This window comes from Anarhichas minor, unplaced genomic scaffold, assembly GCF_050575085.1.
Source record: "Anarhichas minor isolate MPS153535 unplaced genomic scaffold, ASM5057508v1 ptg000040l, whole genome shotgun sequence".
NCBI classification, from domain to species: domain Eukaryota; kingdom Metazoa; phylum Chordata; class Actinopteri; order Perciformes; family Anarhichadidae; genus Anarhichas; species Anarhichas minor.
Genome location: NW_027466486.1, coordinates 3,804,764 through 3,823,946, shown reverse-complemented (window position 1 = coordinate 3,823,946; position 19,183 = coordinate 3,804,764). Strand labels below are relative to the sequence as shown.

Below are 19,183 nucleotides of genomic sequence, written 5' to 3'. Positions count from 1 at the left end.
ATTAACAATTATTTCGCCAGGGGGAGCAATTTGCACTTCGAGTTTAAACGTAGGTGTGTTGACCCTCGACGGCTGCCGTACCATAACAAACACGTCATTTTGGAGCGAAAGTTTTCGAAACACTTGACAGGACGGACAGGACGGACAGGACATGTAGCGCCGAAAGTGTGCTGGTTAAAAAGCACGTTACCTCACAATATTAATATAATATTTTTAAAGAAGTTGCTTGTTCAAGTAGCGACACACCAAGAGACTGTAAACATGGAAGGACTGGAGATGTCTGCCATGATACCGGCTCTGCAGGAGCTAGCGAGGTGAGTAACGGGCTAAAAGTTGGCTAAGCTAAGCCATAAACACCGCTAACGTCACACTGTGTTGGTGTTTGCAGCGCCAGCGCGGCTGAGTACGACCAGGCGGTGCAGAAACCTCGACAGATCCTCTGTCAGTTCATCGACCGGATACTGACGGACGTGGATGCCGGTGAGTCTCCAGGAATCTCCAGCACGTGCAGGGGGTGGACACAATAACAGAAACACCTGACAGTACAGTGCAGTAGTAAATAACAGCTTGTTGGAGCTATAAAAGCGTTAGTGGTCAGCTTTTAGTGAAAACTGGCAGATGTTTATGCAATGTATGTTCAACCAATCTTGCTTGTACTCTTATCTTTTCAATATTTGAGTTTTTTTTAATGTCCTTTTCCTCTTGCAACAATTTTGCTATGTCTTTGTTTTGTATACTACTACTACTACTACTACTTTTACATTTATGTCAGGACTTTTCTGTCAAAATTAGTTTATAGGTGAGTTGTATGCTGTTGCCACTTACATGTCAGAAAGGTAATATCTATGCTGTTACATTTGTTTGTTGTCGTAATAGCCGTTTTGTATCATAATCCCGACCAACCAGGGCTGTTTGGTTTGTTTGTTGTTGGTGGGTTTTTTTTGGCCTGTGCTCTCCCAGAAGTCCAGCTTAGGCCTCCCTATTTGGCAATGAATGATCAGAAATGTAACAGTCTGACTCCTCCTATTATTCTTGCCTAGTTTGGGGTTGCACCAACAACTATTAATACAAAAAAGGTAATTTTATGTAGCATAAGTATGCGCTTCCGTCTCTTCTAACCCTTTCATCGTACTGTGACTTTTCAGATTGATCTTGTAACCAATCAGGGGAAAGAAGGTTCTTGATCCCCAGGTTGTGAACCAGTTGTGTTAATCAAATCTGTGTTCTTCCAGTTGCTCTCGGTCTGAGTAAGAAGTCCAGTTCAGAGCCGGCCTGTGTGATGCTGCTGGACTTTGTGCAGCATATAATCAAATCCTCGTCTCTGATGTTCGCCAACCCTGCCTGCCAGCCATCGCAGTACCCAGACACCACACAGAGCTGTACTGGTACAAGAAGTTAAACATGTCAAAAATGTTCAATTATTATCTGTATTATTATTATTTTGTGCTTTTCTTTTCAACCTCTGATGTCTCCTCATTCCTCCCTTGATTCAGACTTCAGTAAGTGGGTGGCTATTCGTTTGCTTCGTGTGGCAGCAGCTCCAGACTGTGACGTCATCCACGGGCGGGTCTCTGCCGTGTTGTGCTCTTTGCTTCACACTCTGAGAGCCAGGGCGCCGTTCATCTTCAGCCACCTCACTCAGGAGCTCATTTCTTTGGCCCAGGACCTCAGCGGCATCCTGTACACTCACATTTCCACACTGGCAGGAAGCGGACACACTTTGGACATTCACAAACGGAGCCGGTGGCCTGTAACTCTCGAGCGCTTCGGTATCTCCCCCGGTCTTGCCTCCTCGTACCTCACCGCCTCTCCTCTGGTTCTCTCCTCGCCGGCTGCCCTGGAGTCGCTGAGCGCCGTGACAATCGGTGCCGTAACCGACGCTCTGCGGGGAGTCGTCTCCCGCCGTGACGTCAGTGTGGCCTGGGAGGCGGCTTGCTCCTTCCTCGCCAATGGCAACACCAGGTTGAGGAAGAGCTCCATGGCGATGCTGAGTCGACTTGTGGAGCTGGGAGGGTTTCCTGAGATGCAGGGCCACGAGTTCTTCATAGCCTACCTCCAGTTGCTGGAAACGCATTCCTACACGAACACAACAAACACAAACTTAGATGAGAAGCATCCGTATGAAGGAGAGCTGCTGCACCTGACTCGCTGTGTGTTTCAGTCGTCTGGTGTCTCTCACTCACGCTTTGAGCCCATCCATCTCTCGCAGATGTTCGAGTGTGTTTGTGCTCTCGGAGGCTCCGATGTCAAACTGGGGTCAGAGGTTACCGAATCACTCTGCTTGCTGTTCAGCTTCTTGCTGTCCGTCGCCGTAGTTTATGAAAGTGCCGCATTGTTAAGAAGGCAGCGAGTCACCGAGGTCTGCAGGACGCTGGCACGCACCGTCGGAACAGAAGCTCAGGCTGAAGTAGGATTCTGTTCACCATCTTTTTTTTTTTTTTTTAGAAATCTCTCTCTCTTGCTGTTATAACCATCGTCACGTCTTTTCTCTCTCGCCCTCCTCACATATATCTGTGCTGCTTGTGTTTCACAGTGTGCGGAGGGGTTTCTCCGAGCCGCACTGAAGGCTGAGACGGCCGCGGTGATGCAGAAGTCAAGAGACGGAGAGACTGCTGCAAAGAAATCCTGCAAATCTGCCACCAAGTCAGTCGGCAAAACAACAAAAACATCAGCAGCGTAAGTTCCTAAACATTCACATCTGTGTTCTGTTAAGTAGTGCAGTGGTGTAAAAGAGAGTAGAGACTGGGTTTTGACTTAAATCATGTGTATCCGTGTCTTAAGGGAGGTGGACATGCGTGTTGGCAGTGAGGTTTGGGCTGTGGTGAACAGTCGTCTGGAGGAGCTGCTGACTTTCTTGAACTCTGACGGCCCTGAAACCAAACTGACTCTCTGTGCTCTAGAGGGTCTGGCCCTCATCCTCCACCTGGCAGCCCTCTGCTCCTCTCCAACCAGGTAGTACACAGACATTTACACCTGCTGCCACTCCAGCCCTCCTACTACATAACGTCAATACTGACTCTCCAGTGTAAGAATAAGTTGCTGGAGTTTTGTGATATTTCTTCTCTCACCGAGCTTATTATACCACTCTTTGTTTCTCTGTCTCGTTGTTGACAGTCCTTCTGCTCTCCTCTGGGTGCCCTCTGAGACTCTGGGCAGGGCGCTGAAGAGCTGTCAGTCGGTGTTAGACGGAGGTCCTCAACCCGACTCAAACCACAGCTACTTTCAGTCTGCTTTCCGGACTACTGTTAGGGTCCTGGACTCTATCCTCTACCTGACAAGTAAGGATATGTACACTCATTATACATCCTGTTCCTATGCTTTTTATTTGTTATTTTTCTACTATTTGTCCCCTCTAACGAATATTGTCAGTTATTTTGATTGTTCCCTACGAATGAATGTAAAAGTATATGGCAGAAATCAACCCCGAAGCACATCCTTTTGAGTACAGTTCATTGATCGCCATCTGTTTTCATCTCCGCGTGTGTTTGTGTATGTATGTATGTATGTGTGTGTGTGTGTGTGTGTGTTTGCGTGTGTTCGTGTGTGTGTGTAGTGAACAGCAACAGCGAGGACGGGCTCCAGCGGCGCGTGTGTGCTCTGCTGTCTCTTCCCTGGGTGTGTGAGAACAAGTCCCTCTCCGCCTACAAGAGTTCAGGGTTCCCCTCCTGGCTGCCGGTCTTCGCTAATAGACTCAGCTTCTGTTACTGTGAGTGTTTATCCTGCATCACAACTCAGAAACATCTCACTAAAATGAAATTTGTGATGGCGTCTCTGGTCACCCGTAGCTGTATCTTTTTTTGTGAATTCAGGAGCTAAATATTTGTAAAGACGTTTCACAATTGCTAAAGAATACTTTTAGCAGGCTCTTTGCATTGTGACTATTTGTAGTGACGTCAAACTTGACGTGTCGTTCCAGCGTTTGAGATCCAGGCGGACTGTGTGTCACTGCTGGCCCTTCTGCGTCGTGGCGTGTGTGATACGTGGCGGGTGTGCGTGTTGTCCAAGACGCTGCTGAGTCCAGATGATGTGAGGAGAGCGGCGGCAGTCAGGGCCTTCCCTCTTCTTCTTCACCACCTTGGAAACTCGCACCAAAACCTCATCAGCACTTCTCTGCTGTACGCACACATATATATGTATAAACAATATGCACACAATCGCAAATATGACCATTGCCACTTGCCCAAGTGTCATTGTTTTGTCATTCTTCAGTGATTTTGTGCTTATTTTAAGTGTTTTAAACTTTTTTTTCCATTATGTTCATGTTGCACATTTTGACCATTTGCAGTCCCAGGATGGGGGACGGCTCGGAGCAGGTGAAGCAGGAGCTTGCCAGGATAATCGGTCAGCTAACCTGTATCCAATCAGAGCTCTCCCAGCTTAGTGACACCCACACAGATTCCACTCGTGTTCCTGAGATCCTCTGCCACCAACTCAGCCTTGCAGCAGAGCATTCTGGGAATACTTCTCCATCCCTCAGTGCTACTGTTGTCAGACCCTTCCTGCCACTGCTCGAACAGCAAGCTCCAAGTAGTGTTAAACAAGGTATTGTGTGATGTTTGCTTCAATAATGAGCTTTTACAAGAAAGCCTAAAAGATTCTACATTAATTATATATGCAATACATTGCATTGCATTATTTCATTCAGGTTATTTACTTGTTTATATCACTTTCTTAGCTTTCCTCGAAGCTTTGCCTCACCTCTGCCAGCATGTCAAACTGGTTGCTGGAGAAAGCGACTCCCAGGCGGTTCTCTGTGCTCTTCTTGGTCTGATGGAGGACTCGGATCCAGTGGTCAGAACACGTTTCAGCCAATCGGTGCGTTTCCTGCTAACGGAGACCAGCAGAAACTCCGAGCAGGGCTCTCTGAGTGAGGTACAGTCCCAGCTGTAAGACTCTAATGTCTAAAAAACCCCCATTATTTTCATTATAAGCGTGTTATTTTAAGACAAAACATCATAAAATATTGAATGTAGTTAAGGGGAAAAGTCAAGGAGGGGAAAGGTTTTACATTTTTACTTGGTTCATACATTTTAGAACTGGCCTTTTGGGGATTGTGATTTGTATATAGATACTTGCTTTTTTATTGATATTGAAAATGATGGTGAGGTTGATGATGTGTGTGTTTCTTCTTGCTATCTAAGCTACTGGTCACCCGTCTTAAAGAGGCGTTCAACAACGCTAAACTCAACAGAGACGACGACCTGCGCAACACTCTGATCCTCACCACCGGAGAGATCGGCAGGTACGGGTGTCTTCCCTCTAGAGAACAGAATAGCACCACCAGCTGTGTGCGGACCACTCAAAGTGGCATAAACTAAGGCATAAGGCTAGCAACATTACCGTCATCGTTTTCTCATCTTCAATTATGTGTTTGTATAGTTTCAAGTTCTTCTGCAGCATGTTTACTGTGTCATTGTTATTGTACATTACATCTTTCATTCTGTTTGTATTGACAATAGTTTTGCTTACCGTTAGTTCACCTCTCTCCTCTCCTGACAGAGCGTCTCAGGGTAGTTTGGTGTCGTTCTCTCTGCTGCGGCTGCTCCACTGTCTGCTGTCCAAGTCGTCCCCGGTGTCTGTAGCTGCTTACGCTCAGATCAGAGCCCTGGCCACTGCCAAAGGTCTTAAACTTCAAACCCTCTTCAGTCAGTACAAGAACCCAATTTGCCAGGTATAACAATCTTTAATGCTGCTCTAATAAATCTGGGCTATAAGCCGATGCTCATGGAGAAATGTATAGATTCTCAGTCCATAATGCTATGAATAATAATGAGATATATAAACAATACTATAGTCATTTTGTTTAAAAACGTGCAGCAGAGCTTGCTGTTTTGTTTTCCAATTAGTGTTAATGTTCAATTAGTACGATGGTACTGGTTGTAGCGTAACAAGGACTCCAAAACGATTGTGTGCATCTGTAGGTGGAGAGTTATTTGAGAAGTGTATTCTTTCCTGATTGTCACGCTGAATTGCATTGAGATTAATTCGTTTTTTACGTCAACAGAATTGGATCTGTGTGCAGCGTCTCAGAGATGCAGGGACGTGCTGCATTTAACTAGTTAACTTTAACTTTCTTCTGTGTGTTTAGTTCCTGGTGGAGTCGCTGCATTCTCGTCACGCGTCGGCCTTGCGGAGCACACCGGATCAGGGCAGCGAATCAGCCAATCAGAGAGAGCTTGCTCTGGACATCCTGGCTCAGATCGCACACGCTTTTGATTTCCCGGACCTCCACCGCTTCCTCACTGTATGTCATGCACGTACTTTAACTACACAAAAGTAAACCGTTCATACAGTCTACAGTGTGCTGTGATAGTACATTGAGACTGTATGATGTATATGTACATGCCTGTTTCTGAGCATGTATGCTTGATACTTGTCTGTACAGAGGACCCTCCAGGTGCTCTTGCCCTACCTGGCAGCCAAAGCGAGCTCGACTGGCTCCGCCCTCATCCGTACCCTGGCCAATGAGCTGAAGGCAAACAGGAGAGAGATCCTGATCAACAACTTCAAGTACATCTTCAGCCATCTGGTCTGTTCCTGCACTAAAGAAGAGCTGGAGAGGGCTTTCCACTACCTGCAGGTATTCAAAATATTACCCGACAGTAGAGACAACAGAGCAACTAGTCTGTGGCTTTGAAGAGAGCGTAGATGGATATAATGACTTGAGTTCCCCGTCGTAAAGGGCTGTCTGACAGCCAGGTAAAGTGGTGAAAATATTCTAAATATAGCGTTTTAGGTGGCTAAAAGACATTTTGCTGATAATAAAGTAATGTTTGTTGTCCATAGCAAACAATTGGATTACCAGACTGATGCATATTTCTTTTCCTACTGTTCTCTCAGAGTGAGACAGAGATTGAACTGGGCTCTCTGCTAAGGCAAGACTTCCAGGGTCTTCACAACGAGCTGCTGCTGCGCCTGGGAGAGCACTACCAACAGGTCGACACAAACACACACACATGTACACAAGTCTTTTTCAGTATATATTCTTGAGTGCATACATGTCAGTAATGAATTACGTAGTTTAAAACTAGTTATTGTTTCTTTACGTTTCTTTGTAGGTGTTTAATGGTCTGGCTATCCTGGCTTCCTTTGCGTCCAATGATGACCCGTACCAGGGTCCCCGAGACATCACCATCCCAGAACGCATGGTACGTGTCAGAGTGGAATGTGCTATTACAGCTTTATCTTGTACTTTTCACGAAATACATAGTAATAGAGACATGCTGTGAAATTATAACACAGTGTCACTCAGCTCCAAAGGCGTTTGAAACAAACTACAATGCATTTATTATACTTCAGATCAAACAAACAAAGCACTTTTTTAGAGATCTTTTTGGACTCTGCTAAACAACTTTACATGCACATGACATTTAAAATAAAAGTATATATATAGCAAATGATTATTATATAATTAGTAATCAATAATCTCCACTCTTTTTTTTCATTTTTCCTTCTTTGGTCATTGTGTGACAGGCGGACTACCTGCAGCCGAAGCTGCTGGGAATTCTTGCCTTCTTCAACATGCAGCTGCTCAGCTCCAGCGCAGGAGAGAAGGACCGCAAGAAGTTGGTGTGTGATCCTCGCCCGACAACTAATTTGATATTTGAAAATGTATTGTTTCAGTCAGAGAGTTCACAGAGCTACCAATTGAAGTCAATATCGTTCACAGCAATCTGATTTGGTAAATGCTTTTGTTTGTCCACTGGGACTCTGCTCGCCTGTTTTTTTTTTTTTTTGGACAGGCATTGACCAGTGTGATGGCTCTAATGCGGCTGATGGGCTCCAAACACATCAGCTCTGTCAGAGTAAAGATGATGACGACGCTCCGCACGGGCCTCCGATACAGAGAGGACTTCCCTCTGCTCTGCTGCCAGTCAGTACACAAACTCACGTTTATTTAGGTCCCAAGGAAACTGCACATCTGTTGTATTCTGCTTCTGTTATTCAGCTTCCCTCACCACCCAAAGTTAAGGCGTATGAGAAGGTTGCTAGAGATAGCTGAACCACTGACCAGAAAAAGGCGATTTCTAACATGATTGCATATTTGATAGAGCTCTCTTTGTCTACTAATTCACGCCACAATCCTGTGTGATTAGCTCAAGAGCCTTGCTTCTGCTTCTGCGTGTTAATTGCTTCCTCCTGTGTGGACAGGACGTGGGAGTGTTTTGTGAGGAGCGTGGAGCCGGCACACTTGGGCCCTCTGCTGAGTCATGTTATTGTTGCACTCCTGCCCCTCATCCCACTGCAGCCCAAAGAAACTGCTGCCATCATCAGCTTCCTGATACTTGACAACAGGTAACACACACATAAACAAATAAAAAAATGACCAAACTGGTCCTCTGCAGAAAGTTACACATCTAAAACATACATACGAAGTGAAACAAAACTAACCCAATTTCATCTCTTTCATGTTTAAACAACATTTTACAAACTCCCACAGGGAAGAGGTCAACGACTACCTCCATGAGATTTACTTCCTGCCCGACCACCCAGAGCTGAAAGACATCCACACTGTTCTGCAGAACTACAAGAAGGTCAGTATGGACAAGAGGCGACGAGGATTATTTATTGATATCTGTGGTTAAACATAAGAGTATGCACTAAATGGTAATACACTCTGATTCCATCCAGCTGACAGCCAGCAGCAGTGACCTGGCCGCAGCGCTGCAGCTCTCCATGAGGGCCGTGCAGCATGAAAACGTCGACGTCAGGATTCATGCGCTGACCAGCCTCAGGGACATGATGCACAGCAAGCAGGTACACACACGCACACGCAGACTGTTAGACGACTACCTCTGAAAGGACCAGAGTCCAACATAAAGCGTACCATAAATGTGTTGTGGACTGCAGGAGTGGCTGCTGCGGCAGGTTTGTGCGAGTGAAGCGGTGGAGCCTGTCATCTCCAGCTTGGTGTCAGTGCTGCTGAAGGGCTGCCAGGACTCGTCCCCAGAGGCCCGGCTCCTCTGCGGGGAGTGTCTGGGGGAGCTGGGGGCCGTGGATCCTGGACGTCTGGATCTGTCACACACTCACACCCACGGCGACCGCAACACCTTTGTGGTAAGCAAGACAAAAGCCCAAAGCTGTGCATTTATAAAACAGATATATACAGTAGGTAGCTTATAACTATGGCAATATTTCCAACATATTTAAGTAAAAGTCTGCATTTGGAGACGGTATATTTTTCCGTGAACAGAGTGGAGTTGATGATCCCAACTTCGCCTACGACCTGCTGACTGAACTGACCAGAACTTTTCTGGCTTACGCTGATGATGTGAGAGCACAGGACTCTGCTGCCTATGCAATTCAGGTACTCACACTTCCTTTGGTCCTCAGAAATATACCTGAGTGAAGTTGATCGGATAAAAAGTTGTCAAAAAAGTCGAAGGACATACATTCATACAGACAGAGACTCCTTCAGTTTTATGTAAGGTCTTGCCTGTAATATGTGTTTGTGTCGATGTCATGTAGGAGCTGCTGTCCATCTTTGAGTGTCGTGAGGGTCGAACCGACTCACCGGGGCGCCGTCTGTGGAGGAGATTCCCAGAGCAGATTCAAGAAATACTGGAACCACACCTCAACAGCAGGTATTCACATTTATACACACATAGACTTGCAGCACGTACACGTTCTGATCCTGTCGTGTAATTGTCTCACACGTAATTTAGATATCAAATCCCTTATTTCTTTTTTGTCCTTGTTCTTACCCTATCTCTCCTCCCTCTCCATCTTCAGGTATAAGAGCAGTCAGAAGGAGGTGAACTGGTCCAAACTGAAGAAGCCAGTGTACTTAAGCAAGAGAGGCAGCAAATTCTCTGATTGGTCAGCCACCTGGGCCGGATACCTCATCAGCAAGGTTAGCTGGTTAATCGTTCATCTCTGCAGAGCCAAACAGATACACGACTCATTGATCATGTATCCGTCTCTTCAAAATCTGTCAGATTCTTAGCACTTTGCATTTTGTCAGGACTGATTCTGTCTTTCCGAAGACATTTTGTTCGCAGTTAACTAATAGCATTATGACATTTTGAATATCAAAATGGAGCTCACAATATCTACAGAGACAATTCTTGACAAACTGTCACATGACAACTGTTCACTAAAAAAACATGCAACGGTTTCAAGCACATTGAGACCAACAAACACACATTTTATGTGTCTTAGGTGAGACATGAGCTGGCCAGCCGAGTGTTCACCTGCTGCAGTTTCATCATCAAACACGACTACAAGGTCACAATCTACCTGCTGCCCCACATCCTGCTGTACATGCTGCTGGGCTGCACACCTGCAGAGCAACAGGGGGTGAGGACCGTATTTCTCCCAAAAGCTGTTGATCCAGGTTTTTGGCTTTTGTTTTATTTTTGGCATTAATAACACGCCTCCTTCCAGGTAACGGAGGAGATAATGGCCGTGCTGACCGCGGAGGATGGACGAGGAGGGGGTCTTGGTCAGGAGACGGCCTCCAGCCTATCGCAGCTCAGCACTCAGACCGTGTTCAGCATGTTGTCTCACCTCACACAGTGGAGCCGCCACATCCTCTACTCCAAACCCAAACACAACGGTGAGAGACACCCGATGCACAAATCTCTGGTGTCTAGGTTTTCACCGCTGTGTTGAAACGCATCAGTTACAGTAAAATAACTTTTAAGTTATTGACCCCGTTTATTAAATCAGCCGGCTTAAGTTGAATCCTGTGTGTCGCCGAAGTCAGTGACAACAGAACACACAATTATTTACAGGAAAATGTACTTCATGATTAGTTCAGGAATATTGACGCCTTAGTTTCGATGAACTGATTGTAATTGGGTGCATCCTTGTTGTTCACTGACCTGCATGATGAACTCATTATAAGCTCAAATGTTTGTATTGCAGAGAGCGGGGAGTACCAGCGTGTGGTGGCCTTCTTAAAGGGTATTCCACAGGACGTTCTGGCCAAGGCTTCTCTACGATCCAAAGCGTACACTCGCGCCCTCATGCACTTTGAAGCATACATCTTAGAAAACAAAGAGAACATCCAGGACCATCTCACCTTCCTGCAGGTCAGTTCAATGGATTTTTTTACTGGTTGCTTAGAAGAATGTTACAAATATATGTTGATGCTTCGTCTATAGACCTACGTTAATTAAGTGCAACAGTGCAAGTCTATATGTTCTGGTACTATATCAAATCCTGTTTAAGAGGACAAAATAATTTGCTATGAACACATCCTTGCTGTTAGATTACTAAGCTCATCTTTATAAGTAAATACAAATGTGTCACCAAGTTTGACAAAAGTGTGGTTGAGGGTAGGAGTAGAACAATAATGTTGAATTATCCCTTGTTAAGTGGAAGTTGCAGCTCTCTGAAATGTATATTTTGTATGAATGGCTGCTGCAGACTCTGTACGCTGCCATGCATGAGCCCGATGGAGTGAGGGGGGTCAACGCCCTGAGGAGGGAGGAGCCGTCGCTGCGTGAACAGATACTGGAGCACGAGAGCATCGGCCTGCTCCGAGACGCAACCGCCTGCTATGACCGGGCCATACAGCTGGAGTCGGACCAGGTACACACGCACACAGTACCATGTTTAGTTACCTTGCTGTTTCTGCCTTTCATTCTTAACTTTCCTTGTAACGACAAAAACAAGGTTCAGAGCAATAGTATATAAGAGAGAAGTGGCCACTATATATATTATCGCTTATATCAGGATAAAAGATAACAGGGTGTTGTCAGCTCTTATTTGTTACACTGTTGCATCTTTCTGTAATTCTTTCCATATTTCATTATTATCCCTCTGTGTATAGATTGGTCACTATCACGGGGTGATGACCTCTATGCTCGGCCTGGGACAGCTGTCAACAGTCATCACTCAGGTCAATGGAGTACTGGCCAGCAAGTGAGACACAGACATACACATATTGTACATTATGGCATCTCCTATACTCACTGAAGTTTAGATTTAATTCAAGTTAAATCCACTTTAACTGTAGGTGGAGAAGGTCTTGATGGTTTCTTAACTATTGTATTTTATACCGAGACAACATGTATGTCAGTTAAGATCCACTGAATATAGCTGTGTCTGCACATATTAAGGCACCAGTGGAAGTCGGAGCTGAACACCTACAGAGTGGAGGCGGCCTGGAAGCTCGGTAAATGGGACCTGCTGGACGATTATTTGAGTTCAGGTAATAAAACACACCGCTTATCCATGAAACCTGCAACATATTGAACTGTCTATTGTGATATCTAGTGAAACACAACAGTTAATGACTTAAGTTTTGCTCTACCATTGTGTCTGCAGACCGCCCGTCCAACACCTGGGGCGTACGGCTTGGCCAGTTACTGCTGTCGGCTAAGAAGCCGGATGCCGAGACTTTCTATGAGAAGCTGAAGCTGGTGAGGAAGGAACAGGTCGTCCCTCTGTCTGCAGCCAGTTATGAGTGTGGCACCTACCAGAGAGGATACGAGTACATCGTCAGGTCTGTGTGTGTTACGTTTTGCGTGTCATTATTAGTTTTCCTGGTTGTCTGTATCAATAACTTGTGAATGTGTGTGTGTGTCTGGTTAGGCTCCACATGCTCAGTGAGTTGGAGCACAGTTTTACTGAGCTGCAGAAACAGAGGGAATGCTCCGCCCCCAGCCTCAGTCATGTGCCTCCTCATTGGTCGGATCGACTGGAGATGACCCAGAATTCCTTCAGGGCCAAGGAGCCGGTCCTGGCCCTCCGCCGTGCCCTGCTTAGCCTGGGACCACAGTAAGCATGTAGAAACTGAGATAGCTCTGATATAACTGATGCTATTGTAGCATCTACGCTAACCTCTTTCAGATCTTTGCGGCCGACTAAGACGCAAACCTGAAGAAAAATCAGTGTCAATTGAACAAGTTCAGGGCACATCACAAATCAGGCCTCGTGTTTTCTGTGCAGGCCAATGAGCAAAGAGCTGGTTGGGGAGTGCTGGCTGCAAAGTGCCCGCGTGGCCAGAAAGGCAGGACACCACCAGACTGCCTTCAATGCACTACTGAACGCAGAGAACACACACCTGGCCGAGCTGGTCACCGAGAAGGCCAAGTGGCTTTGGTCCAAGGTAATAACCGACCCTTTCAACACAGTTTGCACCTCCTTGTCTAAAATACACAATCAGCATTTCTTGTGTAAAGCTGACCCTGTTTCGCACCTGCTTTACAACTAAAAACTCATTAATCATTTACCAACTTTATGCTTTCCTCTTCACAATTCAGTTTTTTTCTTCTTTTTTTTTTTTAAAGGAAAATATGATTGTCATACACAATGTGCACTCACACAAATCTTGGTGTGTCGACAGGGCGATGTACACGAGGCCCTGATCGTCCTGCAGAAGGGCGTGGCCCAGTGTTTCCCCGAGGATCAGCCACTGACGGACCCTCGCAGCCTCCAGACCAAGAGCAGGGCCATGCTGCTGGTGGGACGCTTCATGGAGGAGACGGCCAACTTTGAGTCCAATGCCATCATGAAGGCGTACAAGGTAACAGCCGTGACATTTGTAGAGGGGATGAACCGCTGCAGGAAGTCAAAGGCTTTGATTAAACACAGTTGAACAGTTTGCAAGATTCATTTGAGACATTTTTGGAGACTGTAGAGGCAATAATGCAAATAGTACAAAGTCATTTTCAAGCACAAATCCCAAACATATCCTATTCCAGCTATTACAATTGCAAGAAGTTGCTGCTTTTCTGTGTCTTGCGTGATAGTAAACTGAATTCCCTCAGGACATTTTTTTTTTTAGACCAACCGAATAATTGATTAATTAATAAAAAGTAAGCAAATTCAGCAATAAAATGTTAGTTGCAGCCCTGCTTTGAAGTGTGCTTGTTGCGTTTCTTAGGACGTGACCAACCTTCTGCCTGAGTGGGAGGATGGAAACTTCTACCTGGCCAAGTATTACGACAAAGTGATGCCAATGGTGACGGATAACAAGCTGGAGAAACAAGGGAACCTCATCCGATATATCGTTACATACTTTGGAAAGTAAGTTATTTGTCTTACTTCTGATGCCGAGACCCTTCAGTCTATGAGCAAAGTCTTTACTCCACCGTGGACTCATTCGTTTCTTTATCATGCATTCATTTTGGGTTGTCTCCCTCCCAGAGCCTTGCAGTTTGGAAACCAGTACATCTACCAGGCCATGCCTCGCATGCTGTCTCTCTGGCTGGATTTTGGAGCCAAAGTGTGTGAGTGTGAGAAAGGTGGGTGGCCAGTAGGGACTGTTAATGTTAAATAAAGATACACAGAGGGCAATGAGATACTTCCAGTGTCTGTCCTACTCACTAGCAGTTTATGCCTAACAGCGAAGACAGAAAAAAAACAATATGTAAACACCTTCAAACACTATCCACACATCCCTCCACCACAGCGGGGCGAGCAGACAGACAGATGCGACAGGAGTTGGGCAAAATCAACACGGTGGTGAGCGAGCACTGTGCCAACTTGGCGCCGTACCAGTTCCTCACAGCCTTCTCCCAGCTCATCTCCAGGGTGTGCCATTCCAGCGACGAGGTCTTCACCGTCCTCATGACCATCGTGGCCAAAGTCTTCCTGGCGTACCCCCAACAGGCTATGTGGCTAATGGCCGCTGTCTCCAAGGTAGGAGTGTGTGTGTGTTTTTTTTGTTGCCTTGATAATCAGGAACTTGTGCGCTGAATGCCTGCAGTTAAATCTTTTGAGGCATGGTGAAGAACTCCTAAACACTGAATATCTGCACAACCACCATCTACTAGAAGTGTATACTTTATACTGCGTGTATGCCACAATGTGTTTTGTCAGATCAGTTCCCTTTGCAAACATTACAAATCCCTCATGCTTATTGTGTGATTGATTGACCAGATGATTTAATACCTGCATAAACTCCCAAGTCTACTATTTGCTTTTCTAAAGATATATTACCTCACATTCAGTCCTGACTCTGTGTGTTTTTATTTGTCTTTTTTTTCAGTCTTCCTACCCGATGCGTATGAACCGTTGTAATCAGATCCTTAAGAAAGCAATTAGTCTCAAACAGTCTCTGGAGAAATTCATTGGAGATGCCAACAGGTTGACTGACAAGCTGCTGGAGCTCTGCAACAAGCCGGTACACACACACACACACACACATACAAGTATTATATTACATAGAATTAAAATAGAAAGTTCACTTCCAAACCCTGGTAATTTTAGATTTATGAAGGTTATGTAAACTATACTTTGTCAAGTGTTAATCTAAAAAAGATTCATTTTTTAACCTCAAAATGACAAATGTGTAAATATGATATAGCCTAATTTCATTTTATTACCTTCGTGCCGTGGTTTTCTGGTTTGCATGGCACCCTAAGGTACGATTTATTTGATAAATGCATAGTTTCATACTGATTTTTAATGGGTTGTGGAGCTACAGCATAAAGATGTAGTTGTTCACGTACTTCAAAAGCTCGCTATAAAATACTCCGAGGTGAATGTGGACCAACACATTTTATTGGTTGACGAGATTAGATTAGATCAAATCAACATGTCTTGATCCCCTTGAATACATATTTCTGTGAATGTGTCTTTCAGGTGGATGGCAACAGCACCACCCTCAGCATGAGCGTTCACTTCAAGCAGCTAAAACGTCTGGTGGAGGAGCCGACCTTCAGCCAGATCCTGATCCCGCTGCAGTCGGTCCTCATCCCTACGCTGCCCTCTACTGGCGGGGCAAACACACAGCACGACGCGTTCCCCGGACACTGGGCTTACCTGGACGGGTTTGAAGACAACGTAAGAGAGAGGGAAAGATCATTTTGATAGATGTCATAAATGTTTTAGGAGGAATGTTACAAAGGGTCATAAAGCAGCATTATCTGAGAAATTCAGATTTTATGATCACAGAAATCATCTTGAACTGTTGAACTTGTGTGTGTGTGTGTGTGTGTGTGTGTGTGTGTGTGTGTGTGTGTGTGTGTGTGTGTGTGTGTGTGTGTGTGTGAGAAGGTGGAGATCTTGGCCTCCTTACAGAAGCCTAAGAAGATAAGTCTGAAGGGTTCAGATGGGCGGAGCTACACCATGATGTGTAAACCTAAAGATGACCTGAGGAAGGACTGCCGACTCATGGAGTTCAACTGCCTCATAAACAAGGTGTGTGTGATATTTGTTTACTAACTGTACAATATTTTTTTGTTATATTGATTATTATGGAGAAGTAGTGGTCATCTGTCCCCAGATGGAAGTAACACCTGTCAATATTGTAATATGCAGTACAATGCAATGCTGAACAGTGTGACCAGAAACTGAAATTATAAAAATCTGCCAAAAATTGATTTATGACAGGGCTGTTGATCCTATTAGATTGTACCTAATAAATCAGTATCTCTGTGTTAAGTCTACTGCGTGCGTGTAAAAAGAGTTACCACACTCTAAAGTCAGCAGTATTCATTGCACGTGTACATGGTCTCTGTGTGCGTTTGCATGTGTAGTGCCTGCGTAAAGATGCTGAATCCAGGCGGAGGGAGCTACATATCCGAACCTACGCTGTGATTCCTCTCAATGAGGAGTGCGGCATCATCGAATGGGTCAACAACACCGCTGGTCTTCGACACATTCTCACCAAGCTGTATAAAGAGAGAGGTACACTCCCACTTAAAACCTAAAAGTAGAGATAAACAAATTGTCAGCTTAAACAAAAATGTATCTTGGTCATATTTGTATGTGTGTTCTAGGTATCTACTTATCAGGTAAAGAGCTCAGGAAGCTTATTCTTCCGAAGACAGCCCCCTTTGAGGAGAAGCTCCGAATCCACAAGGAGGTGCTTTGTGTTCGACACCTTCCTGTATTCCACGAGTGGTTCCTCCGGACCTTCCCCGACCCCACATCCTGGTACGACCCCACCTGCAACTCTTTTTTAGTGTGTGTTTGTCTGTGTATGTTACCACGTTTTGAAAGGAGCATTTTCAGTTCTGGATTTAAAAATGTAGAACTTTTTGCATGGTTTTACATTTCATAAGGGTCCAGTTTGGGTTTAAAATTACATAGCAGCAGAGAATGTTGGTATTTTTAAAAGCATCTTAAGACCTTTTTAGTCTGGCTTTTCAATTGAGCTTTATTGACGTTATAATTCCAAATATTTATTGTGTTTTAGCTTTTAAGTCTGGCATTTAATTGAGCATTATTTATAATTTTTTGTACTTAACCTTTTGTAGTCTGGCCTTTAAATTGAAATTAATTAATTTAAAGGGGGAGGGGTTGGTTGATCGATTTAGGTTGCGGTTAAATCCAGGGATAAGAAGTAATCACTCACTCTTTGTGTTCGCAGGTACAGCAGTCGCTCTGCGTACTGCCGCTCCACCGCCGTGATGTCCATGGTGGGCTACATCCTGGGTCTGGGGGATCGCCACGGAGAAAACATCCTCTTTGACTCTTTCACTGGGGAATGTGTTCACGTCGACTTCAACTGCCTCTTCAACAAGGTTTGTTTTTGCCTCAAATTGTCTTTGAATATAAATGAATCGGGAGTAATTTAGATAAATCGTAAATCATGTAAAATTCCTAGATATTGTTATTTCATCCTACTTTTTCCTGTTGCCTGCCCTTTCCCCTCATTTCTCTACCGCTCCTTCTTTCCCTCTCCACTAGGGGGAGACCTTTGACGTCCCCGAGGTGGTTCCCTTCCGTCTGACCCAGAACATGGTCCACGCCATGGGGCCCATGGGCACCGAGGGTCTCTTCAGACAGGCCTGTGAGGTCACCCTGAGACTAATGCGAGACCAGAGGGAACCGCTCATGAGGTACACAAACATAAATAATATTCCTTCAAACCTTGTCTCAATGGTGTACAGAAATAATGTTTTTAAAAGACAGGGGGTAGAGTATGTTTACCAAGCAAGGAGTGTATAGTTATATAGTTACTGTTTTTAAAAAAAGGATTCTAAAGTTACATTTTTGTTTTTAACGTTCCCTCTAAGTGTGCTTAAGACCTTCCTTCATGACCCGCTGGTGGAGTGGAGCAAACAAGCCAAAGGACTTTCAAAAGCTCAGGCCAACGAGACCGGAGAGATAGTTAATGAAAAGGTGTGTGCATTTTGGAGGTGGATTTTGCTTCCGGAAGTTTGTTTACATGCATTTAGAGCAGCGTGCATGTCTAATATAACTTATTAATGCGCCCCCCCCCCCCCCCTTCTTTCTCCTCCAGGCGAAAACCCACGTGTGTGAAATCGACCAGCGTCTGCAGGGAGTAATAAAGAGCAGGAACAAAGTACTCGGTCTGCCTCTGTCCATAGAGGGACACGTCCACTACCTCATACAGGAAGCAACAGACGACAAGCTGCTCTGTCAGATGTATCTGGGCTGGGGGCCCTACCTGTAAAACACACAGAATGTAAGAGGCTTTCCTGTTATCAAATGTCTACTCAAGACAGTCTGAACTGCCCTCCAAGGTGGCTCCAAGCAAGTATAACAAGTGCAAAGAAATACTTCCACATAAAGTTTGTAATAACGACACAAAAACATTCATGACTGTTTGTTGAACAGCTCTTAATAATGCCGTTTGTTTGTTCTTGTACTTCCATCATTAAGTTTCCTGTTTTCTGGAAACAAAATTATATTTGTTGCATTGCTGAACATTATGTTGTAATAAAAAGATGTGTTTGTAGGTAAATGTGTGTGTAAGAAGTGTGTCTTCTAATCTCTTAACCCTCCTTAGACGCTTTAGCGGTCCGATTGTTTTAATCCCCTGTGTGTGCGCGTGCTCGTGCTCGTGTGCACGTTTCTCTCTGGCACATATAGTGGTCGAATCAGCTGACCTTTTTCAGAGGAGCACCAATTAGAGCCAAGTGTTTGCTCTTGAAAGCCTTAAGAGGCTGAAGAAAGACTGGGTGAGGATAGCAGTAGACGAAGGAAGTGATGTGGAATGTCTTTCAGTGAGCAAGCTTTTTTTGTTGTCCAGTCATGAGTTCAGACTCTCAAGCTGTCACTGTGTTTTTTATCATTACTTTCCTCATTTTTGTCAATGCATGGCTGATCTTTCAGACTTCTTTTGGATAGAGGATCTTTAATGATTGTTTCAAACGAAGAGGAGCGTTCCCAAACCAGCACTGGATATGGACCATTTTTAAGGACGTAAACGAGTGACTTTTGTCTTTTTACATTACGGCAAGACTATATTTTTTAAGGTACATTTAATCGTTGCGTGGCGTAGGCGTGTAGAGATTATGCTTTTATTCTGAAA

General features: G+C 44.9%; 1 protein-coding gene across 1 annotated transcript; it reads left to right on the top strand.

The window, feature by feature from the left end:
* The first annotated feature begins 123 nt into the window (after positions 1 to 123).
* Positions 124 to 18,613, top strand: atr (ATR checkpoint kinase). Its single transcript, XM_076108205.1, has 48 exons — positions 124 to 314; positions 389 to 480; positions 1,233 to 1,385; positions 1,494 to 2,407; positions 2,534 to 2,676; positions 2,782 to 2,952; positions 3,115 to 3,278; positions 3,554 to 3,706; positions 3,917 to 4,115; positions 4,286 to 4,542; positions 4,676 to 4,872; positions 5,142 to 5,242; positions 5,500 to 5,671; positions 6,089 to 6,244; positions 6,386 to 6,580; positions 6,841 to 6,936; positions 7,059 to 7,148; positions 7,474 to 7,569; positions 7,743 to 7,873; positions 8,152 to 8,295; positions 8,441 to 8,534; positions 8,632 to 8,757; positions 8,851 to 9,057; positions 9,194 to 9,307; positions 9,469 to 9,584; positions 9,733 to 9,853; positions 10,162 to 10,299; positions 10,387 to 10,558; positions 10,870 to 11,036; positions 11,374 to 11,538; positions 11,780 to 11,871; positions 12,069 to 12,160; positions 12,277 to 12,454; positions 12,544 to 12,729; positions 12,901 to 13,060; positions 13,298 to 13,477; positions 13,838 to 13,980; positions 14,101 to 14,198; positions 14,366 to 14,595; positions 14,945 to 15,079; positions 15,541 to 15,741; positions 15,955 to 16,098; positions 16,437 to 16,587; positions 16,680 to 16,836; positions 17,273 to 17,426; positions 17,593 to 17,744; positions 17,922 to 18,027; positions 18,149 to 18,613. Exons 1-48 carry the CDS (start codon positions 262 to 264, stop codon positions 18,320 to 18,322), a joined length of 7,830 nt encoding a protein of 2,609 aa, XP_075964320.1. The 5' UTR covers positions 124 to 261; the 3' UTR covers positions 18,323 to 18,613.
* Positions 18,614 to 19,183: the final 570 nt, after the last annotated feature.